The 26541-nt window shown below is 35.4% G+C and overlaps 1 protein-coding gene across 6 annotated transcripts in view; it reads right to left on the bottom strand.

Moving 5' to 3' along the window:
• The window catches only part of PCDH11X (protocadherin 11 X-linked), a 958739-nt gene that overhangs the window by 525012 nt on the left and 407186 nt on the right, over positions 1–26541 (bottom strand). The window contains exon 5 of one of the 6 annotated variants that reach the window (XM_070461982.1): positions 20003–21076. The exons of the other annotated variants lie outside the window; for them this stretch is intronic. Within the exon in view, the coding sequence (XP_070318083.1) occupies positions 20882–21076 (195 nt within the window). The 3' untranslated portion in view covers positions 20003–20881. Of the gene's footprint in view, positions 1–20002; positions 21077–26541 lie in introns of those variants that run through there. 6 annotated transcript variants of the gene reach the window in all.

The following is a 26541-nucleotide window of genomic DNA, read 5'->3' as shown; positions in this document are numbered from 1 at the left end:
GGAGATAAAATGTGGAAAATGAAAGAAATTCTAAGCATGAAGCTTAAAAGATTTCATCATGGGAAGTATTGGATTTGGACACAACTGTAGCACATCTTTCATGTGTGATGTGACAAGATATACTGAGAAGAATATATTGTTTTTCATGTCACTGCACACCATTTCTTTGTTGACGCATTCATTCAATTCTTTCTAATTTTATTTAGCATTTGTTAAAGAAAAAAATAAGATGATACATATCTCCACTCTTTTTGTTTAGAGTTATTCTCATTTGTGTGGTCCTCAGAAACATCACAGCCAATAGGTCTTTTTTATTACTTTTTGCAAGGTGAACCTAATTTGTAATAACTATGTTTAAAATATGATGGAATTTATTTGGACCACTATTCTCACTTATATTTAAATGCATACCATTAAAATCAGTGCAACTTTATCATTACTATTTCAATATCAGCTCCTTGTATCATCACATGAATATATACTAAGCAACTTTTTTCTTGGGCAGAGTAACCTGCATTAAAAATGTATACACAAACTATCCTCTTGTTCACAATTTCAAGATTTTTGCTGAGATTAATAAAAAATGAAAACTCCTAGAGCAGCATTAAACTGTGATTGTCTGACATGGAGACACTTTTTTAGCCTGGTTCTAGTCTAATCAAATGGCAAACTTCAAGTGATTGAAAAAGTTAACTGTTTAAAAAAATACTACTTATATATCAACTTTTGCAAACAGATTTGTAGAGTTTTTCACTAGCAGAGTCACATATTTGACCAACAGTATAATTGGGAAAATTGACCAAATGATTATTTTAAATGCAAAATAAAATAAAATTTTAAAATGCAGTCTTTAAAATTTTAAAGGTAAAGGTGAATTTTATTGTATATTTAATTATACTTCAATGAAAGTATAAAAATGCTAATGACATTCTAAGTGATCAGTTCTGCTTGACAGAATTTGAAGCTGATCTCCAACTTTATCTGAGTCCTTGTACTTTAATTGTGGGTAGCACCTATGAGATGTCACACATATTATATGACAAAAAGGGAATTGTCCTGGTTGGGTGTCCTAATCACATGAGCCCTTTAAAAGCAGAGTTTTCTCCAGCTTGTCAAAGAAATAGAAGTCAGAGAGATGCAGAACAGTTTTTCTGGAAGAAAAAATATAATTCCTGTTATGAACTGCCTATGTTGAATGTCACATATCAGGGAACTGGGAGTGAATTCTTGAGTTAAACTCAGCCGACAACTAGCAGATAAATGAGGGCCACAGTCCTACAACCACAGATGAATTTTGACAACAACCAGCATGCTGGTAAGAGGACTTTGAACCCCAGATGAAAATCACAGGCCTGGTCCATGCTTTAATTTTAGCCCAGTGAGTCCCTGAGCAGAGAATCCACTCACTGTGACTGGACTTCCAACCCACAGAAACTATCAGGTAAAAAAAAAAATGTGTATGTTTTCTAAGCTACTAAGCGATGTGTTAGCTAGCAAGAGAAAGCAAGTTGATGCTTATATTAGTATTCACTGGAACATTATTTCAACTTTGTCATATATTTAAACATGCTTTTAATTTAATGTTGAGATAAGAAGAAAAAGGCTGAACAATATTGGAGAAGTAGTTTGTTAATCTTCACAATAAACTTCGGTCTCAGTAGAAAAATAAAGGGTGCTGCTTACTAATCTCAAGCATAATTCATCTGAGCCTGTGCCAGAGGGTGCAGATAAGGGTAATAATAAATAACTACACTGTATGGTGCATGATGAAGGAGAAAAAAAGTGTTCTGAGTTGCATTACAATGTTCAATCAGACAGTTGGGTCAGTTAATGTATGAGCTAAAGATTGGCACATCTATCTCCTTAGCTGTTTGGAAAGAGAATATGTGTATTGTCCATGATCTGGAGCTGCATGATTCAGTGAAGATCATTTAAAATGTCTCATAGACAAAAACTATATATATATATATACACATATATAATTTCAACTGCAGTGCCTCTATACCAATACTTTTAAGTTAATTTTCATGATTAGGTATATTGAAGTTTATTGAAAGTAAAATTTACCATGGATATCACAAAACATATGTGCTTTCCATTTGAAACAAGTTTATTTCTCTGCAGAATGGATTTTAAACTTGGCATCTGCATAGCACTAACCATCTATGCTACCATCTATGCTACTATGCTTCCTCATTCATTTGTTTTTCATGTCCCATATATTGGGATTTGGAATAAGAGTTTATGAAATGAATGGGTCACTCCTTAAATATTAATTCAAGAAGCAAGGATATGAAATCAGCATTTTGCATTTACTCTGAAATCTGTTATCCAAAAGCATTCTGTGAAGCACTAGACTGATATTTGGCCATTGCTTTTTCTTGTTTAGTTACTTCACATATAGCTTGTGGTTTTGGAGTCCACCAGGCGTAGATTTAGCAGTAGCATAGATGGTAGCATAGATGCTCTCTGACTTCTGTTTCTTTGACAAGCTGGAGAAAACTCTGCTTTTAAAGGGCTCATGTGATTAGGACACCCAACTAGGACACCCAACCGGGACAATTCCCCTTTTGTCATATAATATTTAACTTTTGCAAGTTAAATAAAGCACATATTTCAAAGACTTGCAGAGAGTTAACAAGTATATAACAATGGATAGAAAGGAAATATAAAAAGTAAACCAACTAATTTATTTTTCTAAAATAAATAACTGAATGTTTTGTCGTAAGCACCTATGAGCCACCATTCACAGATTGAACACATAAGTTTTTATTAAGACCTTCTGAAAACTGTGGGTATGTAGGTATATACAGTATTTATAATTTTTAAAGTACAGTTTGTTGACCACTTACTATTTACTAAACACTGCGCTTTACATGTATTTTATTTACACTATTAATGTAATGTAATGTAATGTAATGTTAGAGTTAGATGCAACTGTTTTCCAAGTCTAGCCTACTTAATCATATAGATGGAAAACAGTAAGAACAATTATAAACAATAACAAAGGCTAGAATTTATGAGAACTCTGGGCTTCCCTGGTGGCTCAGCTGGTAAAGAATCCACCTGCAATGCGGGAGACCTGGGTTCAATCCCTGTGTTGGGAAGATCCCCTGGAGAAGGGAAAGGCTACCCACTCCAGTATTCTGTCCTGGAGAATTCCATGGACTGTGTAGTCCACGGGGTCGCAAAGAGTTGGACACGACTGAGCGACTGTCACTCACTCACTCACTGAGTGTCAGATATTATTATGAGCCCTTGTGTTATTATTATCTGTATTATCTCATTTAATCTGTGCAAAAACTCAAAGAGACAGTTATTTTGTTTTTAAACTTCCACTATAAAGATGAAGAAAGTGTAGCTCAGAGATATATAACTCACCCCAAATTAGTCAATGTATATCTGCTTGAATTTTATCATCATGCATATGCTAGCCTGCCAAGAATATGATGTTGTCCACAAGTAACTATATAATGTAATATGACCATAGACAATTAGATATCTATATAAAATATTCACAGGACACACATAAAAAGTATTTCAAAGCAAGATAAAAAGTCAAAATTTTTCAAGATAATGAGGTATCATTTTAAAATGTTTGTTTTCAAAAATTTCTGAAAATTGTGAGAACATCCTAATGTGCTTAAAACATACAATTTGGGCTGAGGTTTGTTTTACTCCAAAGATGTGAAAGTTTATCTTGTAAATAACACACTTGTTTAAAAGTCTATAAGCTTTCTGTGGATAAAATACTGGAATAAACTTACTTTCATCATGACAGACAGGAACATGAAAACATGTAGATAGACTACTCAACCACAAACTAATGTAATGCCCTCAATAGATAAATTCATTACTGTTCTGAAGCTGCAAACTTAGCCTTATGTAACTCTGTACTAAGTTGCTGATTTGTTTTTACCATGCCTCAGTATAATTAAATATGGACCCAGACATACACATCGAGGAAACCAGATCTGAAAGAGACACATGAACCCCAATGTTCCTCGCAGCACTGTTTATAATAGCCAGGACATGGAGGCAATCTAGATGCCCATCAGCAGACGAATGGATAAGAAAGCTGTGGTACATATACACAATGGAATATTACTCAGCCATTAAAAAGAATACATTTGAATCAGTTCTAATGAGATGGATGAAACTGGAGCCCATTATACAGAGTGAAGTAAGCTAGAAAGATAAAGACCGATACAGTATACTAACGCATATATATGGAATTTTAAAAGATGGTAACGATAACCTTATATGCAAAACAGAAAAAGAGACACAGATGTACAGAACAGATTTTTTAAACTCTGTGGGACAAGGCAAGGGTGGGATGTTCGGAGAGAATAGCATTGAAACAAGTATACTATCAAGGGTGAAACAGATCACCAGCCCAGGTTGGATGCATGAGGCAAGTGCTCAGGGCTGGTGCACTGGGAAGACCCAGAGGGATGGGATGGAGAGGGAGGCAGGAGGGGGGATGGGGATGGGGAATACATGTAAATCCATGGATGATTCATGTCAATGTATGGCAAAAGCCACTACAATATTGTAATTAGCCTCCAACTAATAAAAATAAATGGAAAAAAAATAAAACAGAAACTAAATAAATAAATAAATAAATATGGACCCAGAGACTAAAGGAAACAACAATAAATATGGAACTGAAAACTGAAAAAAGTCATTGCTTTAGAACATAGGGCAAGATTAAGGAGGTACTCATTATAACTACTTACTGGGTATAGAAAAAGGAATTTATATATTCTTTTGTATCTTAGTACTGACAGTTGGATTACAACAATCATAGTAAAAAAATGTCATTTTCAATAGTAATAACTCTTTTATTGAGGACTTACATTGTGTCAGGCATTATTCTTTAATTGTACTTGCATTATATTATTAAACACTCCACATACACTTTTGCATTAGGAATTGTTACTATCCCACTTTACAGACGAATTAACTGAAATATACAGAATTTAACCAATTGTATGTGTGTGTTAGTCACTCCGTAGACTGTTAGGCTCCTCTGTCCATGGGATTCTCCAGGCAAAAATACTGGAGTGCATTGCCATGCCCTTCTTCAGAGGATCTTCCCGACCCAGGCTTCAAACCCAGGTCAACTGCATTGCAGGCAAATTCTTTACCATCTGAGCCACAAGGAAAGTTCATATTTAACTGATCAAATGAAGTTAAAAAAAAAAAAAACTTGTTCATAATGACAAAGCTAAAGTGAGGAGAGACAGGATTCCAACACAAAACTATTTCATTCCAAAATTTGCTTTACTGACAGCATTAAAGTAATTGATAAAGTTATTGATTCTTATGGATTTCATTTTCCCAAATCTAAATCTAATTATAAATTTCAGGTAAATGGTAAAGAGTATTTCACTATTCAATGTTATAGGTACACTTTTTTTAAAAGCCAACTACCTCTTCCTACAGAAGACCATGTTTACCTCTGTAAATGGAAAATGAAAATGAAAACAAATGCCATTTTTGAAATAAGTATAAAGCATAAATAGATCAAGATAATACAAAATATAGGAGGAAATATTAAATAACAAAAGATGTATGTAATCTTGCAAAAAAGAAAATTGAGGAATGAACTATTGCAATTTTAAAAACAATGAAATCCTTACAGAATACCTCATTATTACATAGGTGTAAGATAAAATGGGTGATTTAAACATAAACAATACTAGTGTTTAAACTAAAATTTCATTAAAAATCTACTAAAGCATATGATTGCATATAAAAGAACTCTAACCTTTAAATTCACAATAGTCATTTTGAGTGAATTTATCCCCAGTGTCAAAATAGAACAGTATGCTCTTTGTGAAAGTCACCAGTCACAACTGATAGAAGTGAAAAGAAACAATGGAATATTAGTTCATCCCTATATATAAAAATCAGATTTTAGAAATGACTTAAAAATGAAATTAATCTCTTTTCACATAGATTACAACCTAACAGGTATATCCTGGGGGATGTCTTTGTATTTTTGTTCTTTGACAACTTTTAAGGATTTTAATACACAGTTTCTAAGTTGGATCTAAAATTATCATTTGTTTGGCAAACGATTTTGCCATCCTAAAGTATCTTTATTAGAGAAGAAAAAAAAAATGAATAGATCCCTTCATTGATAATGTCAGTGAGTATCAAACTGTCTAAAACAATATTTCACTTGGACAGTACCTAATAAGGCCACCTAATAGAAGCTTATTTTCTCTTTGTGAGCCTATTAAAAAGTACCAATATATTAATTAAATAAAAGAATTTACCTTAGCTATGATATTTCTGTAATAAAGTAAACACTTTTTTCTAGGCTTTGTTGTGCATAGTGAGAAAGGCCAGTATAGCTAGCATCACCCTACCAGGTTTCTCTTTTTACTGGCTTGATTCTAATTAACAATTTTGGGAAATTATTTTAGCATTTAAAAAAACATTCTATCTTCTTTATCTTGTATACATTTTCCCAATCAATAACCCTTTGTTGGATCATTCTAGCAGGATATTACAGCACTCAGGTGAAATTTTAGAAACTCAGAAATGTCAGTGAGTCATGAGAGGAACTGGTTCTGAAGGTAACCCAAGGACTAGGGCTACTTTTATAAATTTTAAAACCATTGTTAAAACATATATAAAATAATTGATTTCATTTTTGTTGCCTATTCATTCTCTAAAAATGCAAATTAATATAGATCATTTCCAAAATTATTTTTCATTAAAAATAGACCCCACTTTCCCATCTCTAAGTTTTAAATCCCATTCATCAACAATACTACTTAGTCAAGACTAAGGTAGGGGATCTGGAATTATTTCTCAGATCTCAGCTGACTGGGCCTTAACTTGATTAATCACCACAGTACATGAGTCCTTTGATTTTCACATGTTTAAAATAGTTAATGTACTTAAATCTACTTAACATGTACTTAACAGAGCAAAAGTGTTGGATTTCTTTGTTAACATTGTGAAAAATAAAATATACTTAATAGAAAGTTTTAGCTTCTTAGCATCTAAAAGGTAAAGAACTGTTTTATTACAGGAATATCAGGATAAGGTAAAACAGTAGAGGTTGGTTATGCCATCTAAGCTGATAGTATCTATTTTTCTTAGGAATACATCAATTGAAACTTGAGTTGACAAGTTTTTCCAAGAATAAAAACCAAAGTCCTGCACATAGCTGTATATAAGGGACAACAGCAAGTTCTGGGGTGCATTGAAAGCTATTGTTTGATCAACAATCATTTGGTTTTGAGATGCAGTTCAAGCAAGTGCAAAGATGAATTCCTCTCAACATGATCCCACTACATGGGTTTCCAAATTGGCTCTTTAAATAAGTTGACCTTTTTTCCCTTTTTCTTTCCCTTATGGGAGAAGGAATATAAAGACAGCTTTGAATGGTGGAGGGCTGCTCTGCTTGCTTTATCGAAGCTCTAGAGATACAAACGAACACTGTCATTTTCTAGTCATGATAATGAAATAACAAAGTCCATTTGCAGAAAATTTGAGTGATTACACTAGCTACAAAAGCAAAATTAAAACTCTTGTATTACAAGGGAGAAAATATGTTCAAGTTGATTTTATTTATATTCTGTTTCATGTTATCATTTACCCTGTACCATTCTTATCAGAAAAGATGTCTATTAGAGTAAGGAGCCTTATTTGTCAAAATTCTTACATAATTGGTCAAGAACTAACAATGTCACTGTAACAATATTGCAATGTTACTGAAATCATAACCTGAACCTGACAGCTGGAATTCAGTGCAACCCAAACATGCAAAGCCTCTGGGAGTCTCAGGGTTATTTTTGAAAATCCAACAGTACAACCAACAATCATCTATATAAGCAACCTACTGCATTTCTAGACTGTAATATAGCTATAAAAAAGAAAAGAATACATTTTGTGCTTGTGTTTCTTTTTTTGTCTTATTGTATCAATGAGTGCTTTCAATTAAAAAATCATGCTTCTGAAGTTTCTTTCCTAATATGTTAAAATATAATCTGAAGGTAAATAATTAATAAATATATATTTATATTATCCTTTGCAATACATAGGCGAAGGAATTCTTTTTATTACCTTTTAATGTGCCAATTCTTAAGAAAGGCGTTTATCATTGGTTTAACCAATGATAAAAATTCTTCCTTCTGAGAACTTGAGTGAAATACCTTGGCTCCTCCATGGTCCACTTACTAAAGTGGCAGCTTTCTCCAGATGTAAATGCTCACAATAGAAAAAAGAAAAAGTGCTTTTGAAGCTAGAATAAGAATGATAATCCTTACATTACTCATTGTTTCATTTAGAACACACAAATGTATTCTGTGAACTTTGTCATAAAATGGTACAATTCATACTCATCATATATATGCACAAGTCCCTTGGGAAAGAAGGCCTAAAAATGAAAAACTATGATGAGTTTGCTAAATGTCAATATGAAGATGTATGCTAAAATTACCTTATATGTTAGATTTGATATTGTCTGGTTTTGAGTACTTTGTTTGAACTATCTGCATTGAGTACATGCCATCATGCCTTAATAATGATAACTCTGCAGAAAATATTGCCCTCTGAATCTCCTCTGGTATGGTTGGGCAAGGCCCTTCTTTCTCCATTTTGGCAGCTGCTGTCCCAGATCAGCTTGTCAAATCTATGTAGTTATCATTTTCTCTGCATGCTCTGACTAGCCAGTATTCTCTTTGTAGGTAACTTTTAACTCAGTGCAACTATTGACACACCATTCATTTGTTTGTTCAGTTGTTCAGTTGTGTCCAACTCTTTGCAACCCCACAAACTGCAGCATGCCCAGCTTCCCTGTCCTTCAATATCTCCAGGAGTTTTCTCAAGCTCATGTTCATAGGGTCAGTGATGCCATCCAACCATCTCATCCTCTGTCATCCCCTTTTCCTCCTGCCTTCAATATTTCCCAGCATCAGGGTCTTTTCTGGGTTGGCTCTTCTTTATCAGGTGACCAAAGTATTGCAGCTTCAGCTTCAGCATCAGTCCTTACAATGAATATTGAGGGTTGATTTCCTTTAGTATTGACTGGTTTGATCTCCTTGCAGTCCAAGGGGCTCTCAAGAGTCTTCTCCAGCACTACAGTTCAAAGCATCAATTCTTATGGCCTCAGCCTTGTTTATGGTCCAATTCTTACATCTGTACATAACTACTGGAAAAACCATAGCTTTGAGTAGATGGATGTTTGTTGGCAAAGTTATGTCTCTGCTTTTTAATATGCTGTCTAGGTTTGTCATGGCTTTTCTTCCATGGAGCAAGTGTCTTAATTTCATGTCTTCAGTCTCAGTCCACAGTGGTTTTAGAGCCCAAGAATGTGCTATTTAATGCTGTAGGGTTTATGCCAATCAAAAGCAAATGATGTATTTTAAAAGAACATATTTTTCCTAGAAAAGAAGTCTATCTCCCATTTTAGACACTAATTATAACAATATTATTGAATTATCTGGTTGTCTTGGCTCCTTGATTACCTCCTAGAACATGAGGTCTAGAAATACTGCATTATTCTACAAAAGTCAAGCTGTTAAACCAAGTGAGTACTGACATAGGGAATTGAAACCACTATTTTTTCATACAGTCATAAACTTGGAATTTCCTTTCATTTGGGAGAATGACTTTCAATGAGTACTGCAAAAAGCATGAGGTATGTTGTAAAGAATGTAAAAAGGTATAATTAAAACACCACTGCTCTTGCATCAGTGACTCGGAGTAGCCTTTACTAGTTAAGATTCAAACACACTTGAAATATCTGTGGATAGTAAAACTACTCTATAGAGTCAAAAGTACCCATGTATATTCTTTACTACATTGGTTACAATTAAATAAATATATATATATATATATATATATATATATGCAAAAATTCAGAAGTGAAAAGAATTTCTCTTTGTGCTAAAGCACACACACAGATGACTAGTTCCAACAATGATTTGAATTACCCTTATACAATAAAGCACAGGATAAAATAGAGAAAGCTTTAGCAAAATGGAGAAATTAGAATATCAGGACCTGAGGTATACATACTACCATAGCTCATAGGTATTTAAATTTTATAGTCAAGCAATGAAATTTGCTCTGACCTTGCATGACAAAGAAAGCACAAAAAATCATCTAAGTTACTATCAAGGCCTATGACATGCAGTTCTAGGAGCATATGAGTTGTATATTAAATTGTGTAGAATGATGTATAATAATTTCTATATTATTAAACAAATGAGGAAATACTATCTGCTAATAGGTACTAAGTATGACAGTAAAAAAAAGAAATAAACATAATCAAAGAGGCCATAGGTTATTACCATAGTATATTACCAAATATAAGGAAGCAATCCACAATGTGAGTTGTTTCTTAAGAAATACAATTGTGTGAGGCTCTAGAAGGCATTAAGTGGGGCTTAGGGTGCAAGGAATTGGAAGAAGCAATGGATAAGAATAGGCAAAGAGTTCAGATGAAGTCAAATTTTACTGCTGACCTATATTTAGGCCATGCCTGAATGTCAGCATGAACAAGCTTTCTCTTTGTTGCAAGTCTCTAAATTACATTGTCAACCTTGCTTGCAACTCCTTGTGACCCCATGAACTGTAGCCTGCCAGGCTTCTCTGTCCATGGGATTCTCCAGGCAAGAATACTAGAGTGGGTTGCCATGCCTTCCTCCAGGGGATCTTCCTGATCCAGGGCTCAAACCCAAGTCTCTTACATTTCGTGCATTGACAGGTAGGTTCTCTACCACTAGCACCACCTGAGAAACTCCTTGTCAACCTTGGAGTCATTGTATATAACTCTATGTCCTGGAAAAAATAAAATAAGTGAATGTATGCACTTATACATGGACATGTGTAATTCCCCTATGGGCAGCAAAATCATATTAATTGGCAAGTAAAGTTGTATGTACTAGCCTTTAGAGAGTTACAAGTAAGACAGATACTCCATATTTCTAAGAATTTCAGAAGGAATTCAAATATTTTATATTCACAGGGCATTTGGGGTATCTTTTAAAATTTTGAGATGTAGCAAAGTTGCAGAGTGCACCATCTAGTGGTTCAGTGTAGTGCATGACAATATCCTCGTGTTGGACTGCACAGAGTTCTTGTTTTGCAGTTTTGTTTTACAGTTGTGTTATCCCTTCTGTTTTTACCTCTATTGCCACTCACCATAGTACTCCATTCTTTTGAAGACAAATGAACACAATTAGCATAGCATTTATAATATCCCCTGCCATAACTCTGTTCTGCCATTGTCCATCTTAAACTACAGAAACTTCATCAGAGACACCTGATTCATGCAATAATATTAGCTGTGATATATATTATGGTCAAAGAATGGGTGAATCCCAAATGCAATCGTCCATCTATTTTCAGAAAACTGATATTACATTTGGAGCAGTATATGGACCTTTGCCTTCCTCATATTTTCTCAAATCAACTGTCTAGCCTACATTGGAATTTTGTCTGCCTAGTCACATTTGACTTGAAATATGTCTTCTTTGTTTACTCCAGCCCAAAGATGTACTCAAGAGTTTCATGATGGCCTCATGAGGCTTTGCAAAATAATGCAGCATTATGAATTGGGACTTCCCATGACCAATTACATCCTGGGAGAGAAGTGTATCTTACTAGTCCATGTTCATAGAACTTAAAATTGACATATGTCTAGTTATTTCTTATTTTGCATGCATTTTCACATGCCAGATGATGCTTTTCACATTTCTAACTTTCTCATTCAACTACTGTTAATGACTAAAGAACAGAAAACTGCATATTTAGCTGTAGTTGTATATAACTATATCTCTACACAGCTACAAAGAGCAAATATAAACATATTAAAGGCCTTGCAGGCCTCATACAAACAATAAGCCTCCTAGCACTTGGAATTTCCCCAGTTCACCAACTTAAACTCCTACTGACATTTTTATTGCCATTATTAGAACTGTTTGAAATAACAGCAGGAAAAAGAGAGAGATTTTCAGGGACATCCATTCTTCAAGATTTGGAGGTTTTTTTTTCTTAGATCTTCAGCTATAGAATATCAAACATTACACAGAAGAACTACAAATTATTTTAAATAAATAAAAAAAGATCCTCTATAGCATACTTTTTCAGTTAGTATACAGTGACAAAGCTTATATCTAATTCTTTTCTAAGGAAATGGCAGCCCACTCCAGTATCCTTGCCTAGAAAAATCTCATGGACAAAGAAGCCTGGTGGGCTGCAGTCCATGGGGTCGCAAAGAGTCGGGCACGACTGAGCAACTAATACTTACTTACTTACTTACCTCAAAATGGGCATATTTGGGAAAAGAAAAGGAAAAAAAATGCTCTTCTCTACTAAGAGTTAATGAAGAAAATTAGAATACTCTTTCTATTTTTACTTTGGTCTAAGTTACCTGTTATACATAGACAAATTCTCTACCAGAAATGAAGCGTTTATTGAAAAATGTTTAAAGGTACTGTCTTTGTTCTCCATATTCACAGATGTTAGTGAAGAATTGCAGTGAGTTTGCTGCTTATTCCCTGTTGCTACCTTCTGTACTTTCAGCCTATATTCTATAGTTGTGGCAGATTGAAAATAAGAAATCCCTGAAACAGTGACAAATGTACTTCATCACCTTTCTGCACAGCCATTTTCTCTTGTGGTAAGACTAGCAACAGAGAATCAAATTGGAATGTCCTGCAGTGTATGACTTCTCTGGAATATTTGCTGACAGTGGCAGAACATTCGTCAGCAGCTCTGGCAAGTTGTATAGCAAATTCTTCCTGTTGTCTCTTTGTCACTGAAAAGTAAAGGAACAATTTCCCTGGACACCAACTCTATTGGTCACTCTAGCAGCATTCATATTCACCAAACCAAGATAATTTGGGTAGAGAAATGCTCCTGCCTTCCAACATGAGAGATATATAAATTCATACACATAAACAGAAATGCTTTAGGATAAAGTTGGGATATATATATATATATAAAAATAAGACAATGAGAGAACAATGTAAGTTCCAAGGGATGCTGTGAGTATGCCTGTTCAAACTATCTTAAGGTTATGTTTTATGTTATCTGGTGTCCAAATTGCAAAAAATAAAAAAGCAAATTCTTTTTGCACATGGATATTGTTCTCAAACAATTTCCCTTATACTTAAAATAGTTCTCAACTATTTTTATCATAAGTATAATTTCAGAATATGAATAAGATTTTTGCCTTACAAAGATGGGATATTCTCACTTTCAGATTATCCAAATTTTCTGTGATTGCCCTCCAATGACTTTAATTATCCAGTGTGATCAATAGGAGGTTAGTTTTAAAAAAGTCACCAACAGTTCTAAGTTCTTCTACTTGAAAGCAATTTTAATACTCTTTTATATGTATTGTAAACTGTGCCTAACTAGGCTTTTTTGTTTTATTTTTTAGGGTGGCCAGAAACTATTTTTCAATAAAGTAAGATTGTAAAACAAAAATCATATAGCTTCGCTCACTGACTATACCAGGGCCTAGGCTGCATAGCAACTGAGGTCATGCTCTAATAAATAAATATGTTAAATTACAACTTCTTTATTTTATTTCAATTTACCCAGAATAAACATTAAAATCTGATTTTTGACTTGTCAGTGGCCTGAATAGTTAATGAGCTATTATAAAATTGGAAAAGCTATGATATAAATGTACCGAGAAAAAACTTATGTCAATGCTGTCACTTTTCTGATATTAGCTGACTATTTATTTCAGGTGCTGTCATGAAAGTTTCAAGTCTAGACTTTTTCTCCACTCTGGGCTGTTAGTGCATCTTGACAGTATTAATGGCTCCCTAATGGAATCACACACTAAGCTGAAAGTGCAGCTCTCTAGGTGTTAGCATTTATATTTCAGAATCACTTAGCAGGGAAGAAAACAAGTTTAAATTTTTCTATGCCAAGCAATCCTACCGCTCAGTTATCTTTGAGAATTGTCTGGGGAAAAAATGAGATCGTGGAAAAATGAGGAGGGACCTAATGGCTACTGCCTGCCTTATGATCTGATTGCTACTCTGACCTCCACAGATGCCATTTTTTTTCTCCTACTACAACTTTACTCATGCTGTTGACAATTTCCTCACTTTAGAACTCACTAGAATATTCTCATTTTCTTTTTTCCTATCCAATCATATTCATCTCTGAAGTCCCAGCTCCAATCTCACCTTTTCTAAGAAGCTTTACTGGATACTATAGCAACTATCAGTCACATCAGTCTGTAACTCCTACACTACTTTAACTCTGCAATGCAAAATTTTAGCACTTAATTAAAGCAGACTTGTTGCTTTTAATGTGATTTTTCTCCCTGTAACCTAGCAGGATCCTATGGGACTTTCCCAGGACAGACATCTTCCCCCATATCCTCTTCTATAGCTCCTCTCTGAAGTACTCAGGTAATAGTATCACATGTATATTTCTGGAGTTTTCCAGATGCTAAAAATCACCACCACAGGGAAGAAATTAACTACTTGGTGGCCATGAACATGTAGTTCCCAGACCTTCTGGTGCCTAAGGATCAACTGCCATGAATGAATCAGAATTGTTCATGAGATGATCATGTATGCTGGGATGCCTCTCCTTCACGTGGCCTTTAAAACTGCTTTGCTGAAATTCTTCAGGGAGTTTTGATTGTTGGGGAACAAGCCACATATTCTTGCATGGCCCTGCAATAAAATTTTCTTTGCTCCGAAACTCTAGCATTTTGGTTTGTTTGACCTCACTGTGCATTGGGCACACAACTTTTGCTTGGTAACACTGTGGCTTCCCAGGTGGCACAGTGGTAAAGAATCTGCCTGCCAGTGCAGGAGACACAAAAGATGCGGGTTCAATCCCTGGATAGGGAAGATCCCCTGTGGCAGGAAATGGCAACCTGCTCCAGCATTCTTGCCTGGAAAATTCGATGGACAGGGAAGCCTGCCAGGCTACAGTCCATGAGGTCATAAAGAGTTGAACACAACTGACAGAGAGAGAGATACCCATTCAAGGCATAGGTTTCTTGTAAGAAAGAATTAATTTCTGAACATCTGTATATCCCTTAGTTTATACAATGCACATCTGAAAATCGAATGAATTGCTTTGAGTGAGATCTTTATAAGAATTGATAAGGTCTCACATAGTGAAGGAGTTAATTGTCATTTTTCAGTGGGGGAAAAAGGGCCATTACTTGTCCTTGGAAGTAAATAGAGCAAGCAGCCATACAATATCCCTTTTTAAATGTTAAATAAAAAGATTTAAGGAACAATAAAAGCTGCAGTTTTAGAACTTTTGCTGTGTCCTATCACTGGCCCAATTTTTTGACATGGATTGTTGAAATTAATCCTTCCAACAGCCCTCTGCAGCAAGTATAGTATTACCATCTCCATTTTACTGATGAGAAAACTGAGACTTAGAGAAATTAACTAGTTTGTCCATTGTTGTATAGTTAGTAAAGATCGAATTAAGATTCAAACTTCAGTTTCCCAGTTTACAAAGCTCAAGTTTCTTAAGCATGAAGTAAGTTTTGTTGCCTCCCCAAAATGAAATTGAATTCAATGGCTACTGCTGCTGCTGCTAAGTTGCTTCCGTCGCGGCCAACTCTGTGCAACCCCATAGACAGCAGCCCACCGGGCTTCTCTGTCCCTGGAATTCTCCAGGCAAGAATACTGGAGTGGGTTGCCATTTCCTTCTCTGTGAATTCAATGGAGAGGGAGTAAATGCAGAATTCCTGCTTTCAAATTTGAATACAAATAGAATCATAGGGGCAGACCTTAGAGATACCCTGAGGTCTCCCTGCCTGGATCCATTTTCTTTTGGCAGTTCAAAAGCAGTTTCTGAATTTCCCTTTTGAGTGTGACTTAAACCATTACCTTCTCGTTTTGACACATTTATTAAAGGAGGAAAGAGACACTGAGGGAAGTCCTCTCTGCTAAATCCTTGTTTCATATTTAATCTTCAAAGTTACTTGATCTCAGTCTTAGTATGCATACATTAACTGATTGTATGTACCAAAGCTGCTGAACTGAAGCCCCAAAGAAAAAAGCAGGTCTTCAAATTTCTTAGGCATTGTGTAAGATGTCAGATGCTTGAATAGCGGTGCCAGCTATGGGTGTTCCCAAACACGGTCTAGACATAAAAGGAATTTGAATTCATGAAGAATTTTTAAGATTCTATGTCTGCTTCTATTACTTTTATATCATTGCCTTAAGTTCTATGCCTCAAGCAGAAAAGTGTAAGTTTATTTTTTTATCTATTAAATAGTTTAATCTTAATAAAAAAAATAGTAAAGGTAGGAGAGATCCACTAAAATAAAGGTCTATTCTTAGTTCTTCCTTTTGGGGCAATATAAATTATTCCTTCAGTTAGTGTTCTGTTCTGATTACATCATTTATTTAGTTTATTTCTGAGCCCAGTTGGTACATATATGGTAGCCTCTCCTCTAAAAAGCAGTTCAACGTAAAGACTTTTAGATTAAGTACAGATTATTTAAATTCTCTTTGCAAAAGTTTGCACAAATTGTAGTAGCTCTACAGTAAATTTCCTTAAATTCAATATCTATTCAATCAACAAGCTACTTTTACCTCTTCTGTAGCATGAATCACAGGAATTTATCTATATGTGAAAGAAGTACCAGAGGTGACAAAACATGTTTGCTGCCTATAACATGCTCCTTTATTATTATAAGACTAGTACCAATAGTTCTTATATTATTTAATTATATTATGTTAATAATATTAAATTATTTGATGTAACAGTACATCAAATAACTAATGAGCATTTCATTTTCTTGTTTACTATGTGAACCCCAAAATTTAAGCTCCCGTTTTCTCTCTCTTGCCAAGATTTTAAGCATTTTCTAAATATCTATTAGAGAACATGAAAAACATTGAAGGAGGAAACAGACAGAACAAGCTCCATCTTGAAAGCAGGACTCCATCTTGGGCCAGACTGTGGACTTTGAGCTATCTGCCCAGTATCTATGGAAACGACATACCAACTGGAAAACCAGACGCCCCAGATGGAAGAGCCCCAGGGCTCTAGATTCTGCATCACCTAAAAGAATATCTAATTATCTGTGTAACTTGATAGAATAATAAATTCTATTATGCTTATTGGGGTGTGACCCCAGGCCTATTGCTAATTGTCTACTGTTACCTACCTAGGCTTAAGGCATACGAATCACGGGTTAACTTTGATTGTATCTTTCTTTTCCTTTGTCCAGACTAGTTTCAGAGAATTTGGGGAGGTGGGTTTGAGCACGTACACTTAGGGTATATAAGGTTTTCACAAAAACTGGTTGGGGTCCTTGGCTAAGGGGAGACTCTGCCTTGGGCCCTCTGGTGTAATAAACTGCACTCCACTATCTGCATTATCCTTCTGAGTGAGTTTGTTTCCTGGAATGCATGGCTTCATTTGGTGCATTTGGTACAACAACACCATTAACTTCTTTGAGGTCACTAGATCATTCAATTAATCAGTATATACTTATTGCTTGAGTATTACAGGGTAACAGAAAACTAATTGTGAGATTTCTTAACACAAATTTCAATGTCAATTTGCTAGCAGACACCAGAAAATAAAAATCTAGATCGCCATGGCTGTATGTTGATAAGATTGACTCTTTACGACCCCATGGACTGCAGCCCTCTAGGCTCCTCTGTCCATGGGATTCTGCAGGCAAGAATACTGGAGTGTGTTGCCATGCTCTCCATCAGGGGATCTTCCCAACCCTGGGATCAAACCCAGGTATCCCGCATTGCAGGCAGATTCTTTACAGACTGAGTCACCAGGAAAGCCCAAGAATATTGGAGTGGGTAGCCTACCCCTTCTCCAGAGGATCTTCCCAACTCAGGAATCAAACCAGAGTCTCCTGCATTGCAGGTGAATTCTTTACCAGCTGAGCTACCAGAGAAGCCCCATTGATAAGGTTACATTCTCTTGAACACTGACAACACCAAAATGGGAAGGTAAATAAATGAATATGTTTTTAAGTAGCAGGTATAATACAGCTTTTCATGTCCCTTTTCAGTCAGTTTGTGTTTTATTTTATTACATTATATTTTTTACTGTCATTATAACTGTTTGTTTACATTTCACTTTTAAGGACACAATCATTTTTCATAAAGTATATACATCTATTTTTCAGTCTTTGATATAGCAATGTTCTCCATGTTCATTGTTATAGGAATATACTTGTTTCATTGTCTGAATTGTAATGATTAGCAGAATTTTTCTATAGGTTTTTTACTATATCTTAATAGCATCTACACTATAGCATCTATGAAAGAAGAAAAATAAATGTGAAGCTCTCATGGTCTGAATTATTAAACCTCCCCACTAACATATTAGTTTCTCTCCCCAAGGAGTACAGAAACTTAGAAATGCAACAATCTGAATTACAGTTTTGATTTTTAAAAGCCCACAGTGATACTATTTAAGTTTAGGTAGTATTTCACCTTAAAAATAATCATGTTCAGGAGGATATAAAACAGACTAAACAATCACAAAGGTATATTATTTCAACGAACAAAAGACACAAGTTTGTTTATTAAAAATTAAAAAAAAATAATGTGTGCCAGGAAACCCAACAGAGTTAGGATTATGAGGCATAACCAGGAGCATTATCACATTATCTTAGAGAATATATTTCTGAACAGAAAATAAACTTGAGTGAATATAAATGACTGCAATTTATTGAAATTTGCATCAAGTTTATAGATCTTTACATACTAAGTAATGCCAGAAAAAAAAAAAACAGAAATAGGAGTTAAAACTAGCATATTTCACAAGATCAATGCAGGGATCAGGTGTTACATTTGTCAATGAAATGAAAGAAGCAGAGGAAAGCTGGGGAAAAGTCAAGGAATAAAATTCAAATGCAGGAGTTCTAAGTCCACTCCTTGCAGGGAAGTTGATATTGTATGTGGGTCCATGTGTATGACAGAAAGGACACGGGGGGCATTTCCTTGTCTGCTTCAAATTTTTTTTCTAAGGATTAAAATTTTAACGTATAGGCCACTTGAGAGCTTACTTGTCTTGGCCTCTTAATCTCTGATTTTTTTAATGTACATCCATGATAATAGCTCAGAATCAAAATATTATAAAAGATACAAGGGTGTGTGTGTGTGTGTGTCTGTATGTGTGTGTGTGTGTGTGTGTGTGTTGTGTTTAATATTTCTAAAAGGTCATTTTGAGTTCTGAATTTGAGATTCAATTAACCTTTCAGTACTTGACAATCAAGAATGATTTTTGATCTTTAATCTATTTCCCTCATGTACTTGTTCCCACACATGAAGCTTCTCTGGGTAATCCAGTTCAACATAAAATTGGTCTAATTAAAATTATTTTTTTTTACTGTTGATATTGAGACTGCTCTGTTAATCAGAGCATACTATATTCAGAGAAAGAAACATTGTAGAAAGAAATTCAGCATTTAATATACAAAATTATTCTACAAAAATATTGTAGAAAGAAAGTAAAATGGGAGATCTGATTTCCAACTCTACCACCTGTGTGAGGTTGTGAAGTAATAACTATTACTCCTGATTGAGGGTAAGCTGAATACAAAGCACTGTGTTTTAAAAGAAAATTAACAAATATGTCATTGATCCTAATCCCATTCTCATCATCCTACTCTGAATTCCAGCTCCAGTGTCATCATCAACTATAAATCCTTCCTAACTTCTACTCCTAGTCAAATGCAATCATTTTCCCGTGTTCATAGTATTGTTACTTATTCAAATATTTAGCACCTATTTATTTTTATTTTATAATTAGTGGTTAGCACACCTTTTTCTTACTAAGCTGTAAACTACTGGAAGACAAAGCTTGTATTTCTTTTTTCTTTCTCATGGTTATATTACCAGTATTTGCCTCAGGAGTTCTCACAAACTAAACACTCAATAAATGCTGTTTTTGATTTATTATTGTGTTAAGTGACAATAAAGTAAGAAAGAAATAGTACAAACAGCTTACTTTGGAAAATATTAGACCAAACAGAGAGACTTGGACATATGGCACAAATTATTTATTTACCTTCATTTAGAGCAAAATGCATTTTGTACACCTGTAAATTATATTGCCTCAGAAGAGGTAACTCTCAAAGATGTTTTATTAGACTATTAAAAGAAAAAAAATTTGCATTTGATATGTTGTAAAACTCCTTTTCAAACTAACAACAAAGCTTTTAAGAGTTGTTGTAATAGAAAAAATATCAACAGAAGCTCAATATGTTTCCATGCTGCATATTAACAACAATGCCTAACACTCAGAGGTGATGCAAGGGAGAAGAGGAAAGGCAATTGTGTTGGTGGAGAACACCCACAGAATCCTCAAAGCATACTTGATTAGCCAAAACAAACATTTTAGACAGAGCTAAGGTAAATGATACCTAAGGCATGTGTTCCATGATTAAGTGCCACTTTTAAGGAGTTGCTGGAGTTGTTCATTTAATTATTTTCTTGTTGAAGTGCATGTATTAAATGCCTTCAAGGATCCAAAAAGTCTGCAATATTTTTGCATCATCCTTTCCCTATAAACATTCTTTATTACCATCTCTTTAGGGCATTAAGGAAGAGACATGCTATGCTGGTTAAGTGACCTCAGTGTTGCCTTCAAGTATCAGAAGCCTTTAATAAGCACTACTATCTCAAAAGTCAGCACAGATGTGCAACTAATTATTCATCTTGCTTTAACTCTCAACGTACTTTGATTAGATACTTCTTCAGGTTTCCTGTGGTCAATAGGGAAGGGAGGCTGGGGGCTGGGATGCAGAGGTGTTGCCATTCTTATTCCTTGCATCAGAACACTAGAGACACTCCCTTACAACAGCTCATTTTCTCTATGCATGAAGCACATCTTAAATTTACACAAGGTTACATGTCAGTTGAGTTCAGTCGCTCAGTCCTGCCCAACTCTTTGCGACCCCATGGACTGTAGCCCGCCAGGCTCCTCTGTCTATGGGATTCTCCAGGCAAGAATGCTGGAGTGGGTTGCCATGTCCTCCTTCAGGGGATCTTCCCGACCCACGGATAGAACCCACGTCTCTTGCATCTCCTGTAGGCAGATTCTTTACGGCTAGTGCCACCTGGGAAGACCACATGTCAGTTACATATATCTCAATAAAATTGAAAAAACAATGGTCCAAGAGTCCCACAGTTATCTCTCATGGTCCAAATACATGTGCATTAAAGAGGCAAGACAGATCACTAAATCCACTATTTGTGTACCTTCAGTATTAACGCCCAGCAAGCGGGTTCCCATTTCTGTAAATCCACAGAGCTCAAGAGTAGCTCGCAGCACTGTTTATAATAGCCAGGACATGGAAGCAACCTAGATGTCCATCAGCAGACGAATGTATAAGAAAGCTGTGGTACATATACACTATGGGATATTACTCAGCCATTAAAAAGAATTCATTTGAATCAGTTCTAATGAGATGGATGAAACTGGAGCCCATTATACAGAGTGAAGTAATCCAGAAAGATAAAGAACATTACAGCATACTAACACATATATATGGGATTTAGAAAGATGGTAATGATAACCCTATATGCAAAACAGAAAAAGAGACACAGATGTACAGAACAGACTTTGGACTCTGTGGGAGAAGGCGAGCGTGGGATGTTTCGAGAGAACAGCATCGAAACATGCATATTATCTATAGTGAAACAGATCACCAGCCCAGGTTGGATGCATGAGACAAGTGCTCGGGCCTGGTGCACTGGGAAGACCCAGCGGGATCGGGTAGAGAGGGAGGTGGGAGGGGGGATCGGGATGGGGAATACATGTAAATCCATGGCTGATTCATGTCAATGTATGACAAAACCCACTACAATATTGTAAAGTAATTAGCCTCCAACTAATAAAAATAAATGAAAAAAAAAGTGTAGCTCACATATAAACAGATACTTTAGAAAGAATTCACCCCCAAAATGATTTTATGGAGTATATTAAGAGATCACTCAATAGCACTGAGCAAATTACTTATAGTTGATTTTTCAAATGTAGCTTTAATTAGGATGTCAATTATTGAAGTCTCCAAGCAGCAGAGTTCATTTGATCATGTTTCAGATTTAGCCTCACTACCAGGAACACTGATGGAATTCTCAAGAGCAGCAGTGAGGATGGATAGAAAGTGAAAGGCAGCTTTGCTTCTTGGGTCTCTTGTTCTGCTATGTCCTACGATTGGAACCCTTGCCAAAGAAGGGCAGAGTTTAATGAATTAGTTGTTTTAGAGGCTAAGTAATTCTCCTCTTTGGAGACTTTAAAACAAAAATGGAAACCACGTTGTGAGATGAAATAGGTTGAAAGGTAGAGCAGCATGGACTTTTTGAGAATAAATGGATTAAGAAATAAACAATGTTGCATTAAAATAGAAAACACTGATCTGTGGCCTGGAGTTCAAACAATCAAACTGTACACACACACAAAGTCACACACACATTCATATATAAAATTAACTTTTATTGAATATTTACAATGTGCCAGACATTGTACTAAGTAATTTACATAGGTTATGCATAATCAATTTCTGATAAAAGAAATGTATTGGTATTGTCATGATAAATGATGAAAATAAAACTCAGAGCTATCAAACAGTTTGGCAAAGATTACATAAGTAGTCAGTGGCAATGCTGATATTCAAACTCAGACTTTTCTGACTCCAATGTGCAAACTCTAATCTAATATGATATATGACCTCATCTCCTGCATTGGTATGTGGTTCTTTACCACTAGCGCCACCTGGGAAGCCTAGAAGAAAAGTGTAAGTGAATACCAGTCCTTAAGTGGGGGAGAATATTTTGTCTCTCACTGGAGAACTCCTACGGAATTCAAGATACAGTACTAGATATGGAGTAAGTAATGAGTTGAAATCCATCCTTGCTCTCAAAGAGCTAACACTATAGAGGGAGAAGAAGATGTGAGCACAAATATTTGAAATATAAGCCTGTGTGTCATAAAAACCTTGAGAGGTACATACACAGTGCTATGGGAGCTCAGAGAATGGAGAGGTAATAGTGAATTGGATGAACTGAAAAGCATTTCACATGGTACCTTAAAAGATGAGTACTATGCCAGTGGTTCAGAACAGGAGGAGATAAGGGAGAAACATTGTTTGGAAGGGGAGAAATAGATACAAACAAAGAGGTAGGGGGAATAAGAAAACTGAAGGAAGAGTAAAGAGTTTAGTTTGATTAGAACATATGGTAGGCATTGAGCAATGAGCCAGAAAGAAATGTGTAGAAAGACCAGAAAGAAAATGTGGGTCAAAACATAGAAATATGGTTTCAATGCTATTCTCTCAAATCATCCGACCATCACCTTCTCCCACAGAGTCCAAAAGACTGTTCTATACATCTGTGTCTCTTTTGCTGTTTCACATATAGGGTTATCATTCCCATCTTTCTAAATTCCATATATATGCATTAATATACTGTATTGGTGCTTTTCTTTGTGACTTACTTCACTCTGCATAATAGGCTCCAGTTTCGTCCACCTTATTAGACCTGACTAACCCCCCCTTCCAAACCCTCCTCCCACCTCCCTCCCAGGACACCAGGGGACACATGTACACCCATGTCAATGTATGGCAATGTGTGGCAAATTCATGTCAATGTATGACAAAAACCACTAGAATATTGTAAAGAAATTAGCTTCCAATTAAAATAAATTAATTAATTAAAAAAAAAACATGGAAACATGGGACTGTAACTAAATTTCTTTCAGTAAGTAACGGGACACAGTTGAAGATTTTTAAAGTAAGACCCTCCATATGGACCTTCCAATCAGTATTGAAATTTAGGATGAAATATATGGTAGTTCTTTGAGAATAGACAGATAGGAGAAATCTAGGAGAGGGGAGAGGAGAAATCTAGGAGAGGGGAGAGGAGTGGGAGTTTTACAGCAGTATTCCAGGTGTGCTTTTGCAGCTTTATTGTAAAGAACATATAGATGAAATATATTTGGAAACTCATTCTGATAAATTCTAAGGTAACTCAAATCTGACCAAAGATCTTCAGTAGAAACCTGGTGAGAGTTTCAATATGAGTATAAAGTCTTTTGTTGCCCTACTCATTTTTCAATAACTTTAGTTAACAAAATAAGAGCTCTATATCACAGAGAAGGGCTAACAACTGCAGAGGGATCAAGATGCTCTACAATGTTTGCTAATAGGAATTAGCAGCTGGAAATAGCAGCAGGGGAGAAGGACTAGCTACTGCAAAGTCAAAGAAAAGAGAAAACAAAAGAAAAAAGGGAAATCTTTACTGTCAGAAGCGTGTAAACTGCTAAATTGCTCTAGCATTGCTTCTCTGACATTTGGGCACTAGCATAAAATGGAGCAATTTAACATTGTTGCATGTGAAGCAGAATGTATTCTAAACAAATAAGGCCTGGAATGACAGATTTACTATTTAGATTATCTGTCAAATTCATGAAGTGAAGTACTTTCACATCACATTAAGGAATGTGATGTTCTATATATTTTATAGATTGTAAACAGTATATGTTCTGTGTGTGTGTGTGTGTGTGTGTGTGTGTGTAATCATGTGCATTAGTCACTTCAGTCATGTCCAACTCTTTGTGACCCTATGGACTGTAGCCTGCCAGGCTCCTCTGTCCATTGGATTCGCCAGGCAAGAATACTGGAATGGGTTCCCATGCCCTTCTCCAGGGATCAAACCTGCATCTCTCACATCTCCTGCATTAGCAGGTGAGTTCTTTACCACTAGCACCACCTGGGAAGCTCACATATATACCCAGGGATCGAACCTGGGTCTCTGACACTGCAGACAAATTATTTACCATCTGAGCCACAAAAGAAGTATGTGTGCATATATATAAAGCATAAGTGTGGCATAAACTGTTTCCAGGTTTTTTCCACATTTATGGTAGAAATCAACAATTGGTCTGATGATTAGGTAATAAATTAGACCTATAGATGAGATTTTGAAAAGTTTTTTTTTAATTTTGTTCTTTTGTATTGGTGTGTAGCCAGTTGACAATGTTGTGATCATTTCAGATGAACAGTGAAGAGACTCAGTCATACATACATGTGTATCCTTTATTTTTTACTAATTTTTAACTTAGTTCTAGATTATATCAGCAGGTAGATCAAAGTAACTTAGGAACCATATATACTTGTTACTATGAACCTGTGCAAACTCAGCAGTGCTTCTTCTAATAGGATTTTTTTAATTTGCTTATGATAGTTTTAGATCAGCTAAAAGGAAATCTCTTAAGCATATAATCTCATGCTGATCTGAGAAAATAATATATAAACTTGAATTAACTGGAATTTTTCCTTCAGTATATCTGCTATCAAAATGAAGAGGAATAAAAGTATGATGTCTCTGGAAATTATCTAGTTTTCTGTTATAAATACTTCTGAAGGTTGTTAGCCCACTGAACTGTAGGAGGTGAAAACCAACTCTATATTGGCCTTGAAATGATCTGTGTGGTATACAGGAGTATTTTAAGATGCTCAGTCATCTTACTACCTAAGTGCAGAGTGTCACATACTAGGGCAGGCCATGGGAACTGAATGCCCATGTTTGCTATTGCCAGTTTCACTCAGTCAACTCATATACCTGGAATTTTCCCTAACTTTTTGTTTTACTTTCCAATTTTTAGATGGGGTTGGAGAAAAATGAAAAGAAATTGAATATCTGGCTATTGAACATCTATTGCATGCCTGCTTTAGAATCTACTGTTTTAACACTCATAGCAATTCTATAAGAATGATATAAACATCCTCATATTACACGTGTGAAAACAAATTCATATGCTTTATCACCGACCCCAAGCTTCACATGTAGTGATGGAAGAGCCATCAGCTGGAGTCTTACAATAAAGAGAATCCAATAATATGGTTGCCTAACCATGAATTACCAGCACTAGTTAAATATCTTTTCTACAGAATCCTTCCCACTAGTTCAGGACATCTGGCTTCTGAAAGTTAATCCAAGTTTATCATATTCCCCCTTGGGCATTCTAACTTGCTTGCTGACAGCTCACTTTTAAAGATCATACCTTCACCCTGAACGGTGTCCCCAACTCTACCCCGCCTAATTTGATGTGTATCCCTTACTCATACAGTCGACATTTAATTGCCAACATATTTTATTTATGATCTCACGTGATAGAGTACACAAAGTGATGAGATTTTAACACTGTGATTTCAGTGTTATCAAAAAGTTTCATCTGTGATTATAAATCCAATTTATTTTGCTTGGGAGGTAGACATTGCTAGAGGACTCACGTGCAAGCTAAGTCATAATCCAGATTCTGTGTAAAGAAATGATTAACATGACAAAAAGTATACTCATCCTTGATTTCTTTCTTATATTTTGAAAATTGAGACTTTTCATTCATAAAAATTACTATTATACCAAATGATATTTTTGGTCCATATACATATTCTACTTTAAAGCTTAATAACCAGTGGATATTAACATCACAGTTATCAATTTTTCAAAACTGATTGTCAATATTTTATAGTCTAAGAGTTCCAGAAGAATGGTTCCCATCTGTTGCAGTGTGTATTCATCT

The sequence above is a fragment of the Odocoileus virginianus genome, chromosome X (genome assembly GCF_023699985.2).
Source record: "Odocoileus virginianus isolate 20LAN1187 ecotype Illinois chromosome X, Ovbor_1.2, whole genome shotgun sequence".
Lineage (NCBI taxonomy): Eukaryota > Metazoa > Chordata > Mammalia > Artiodactyla > Cervidae > Odocoileus > Odocoileus virginianus.
This window is presented reverse-complemented; position numbering and strand designations above follow the sequence as displayed.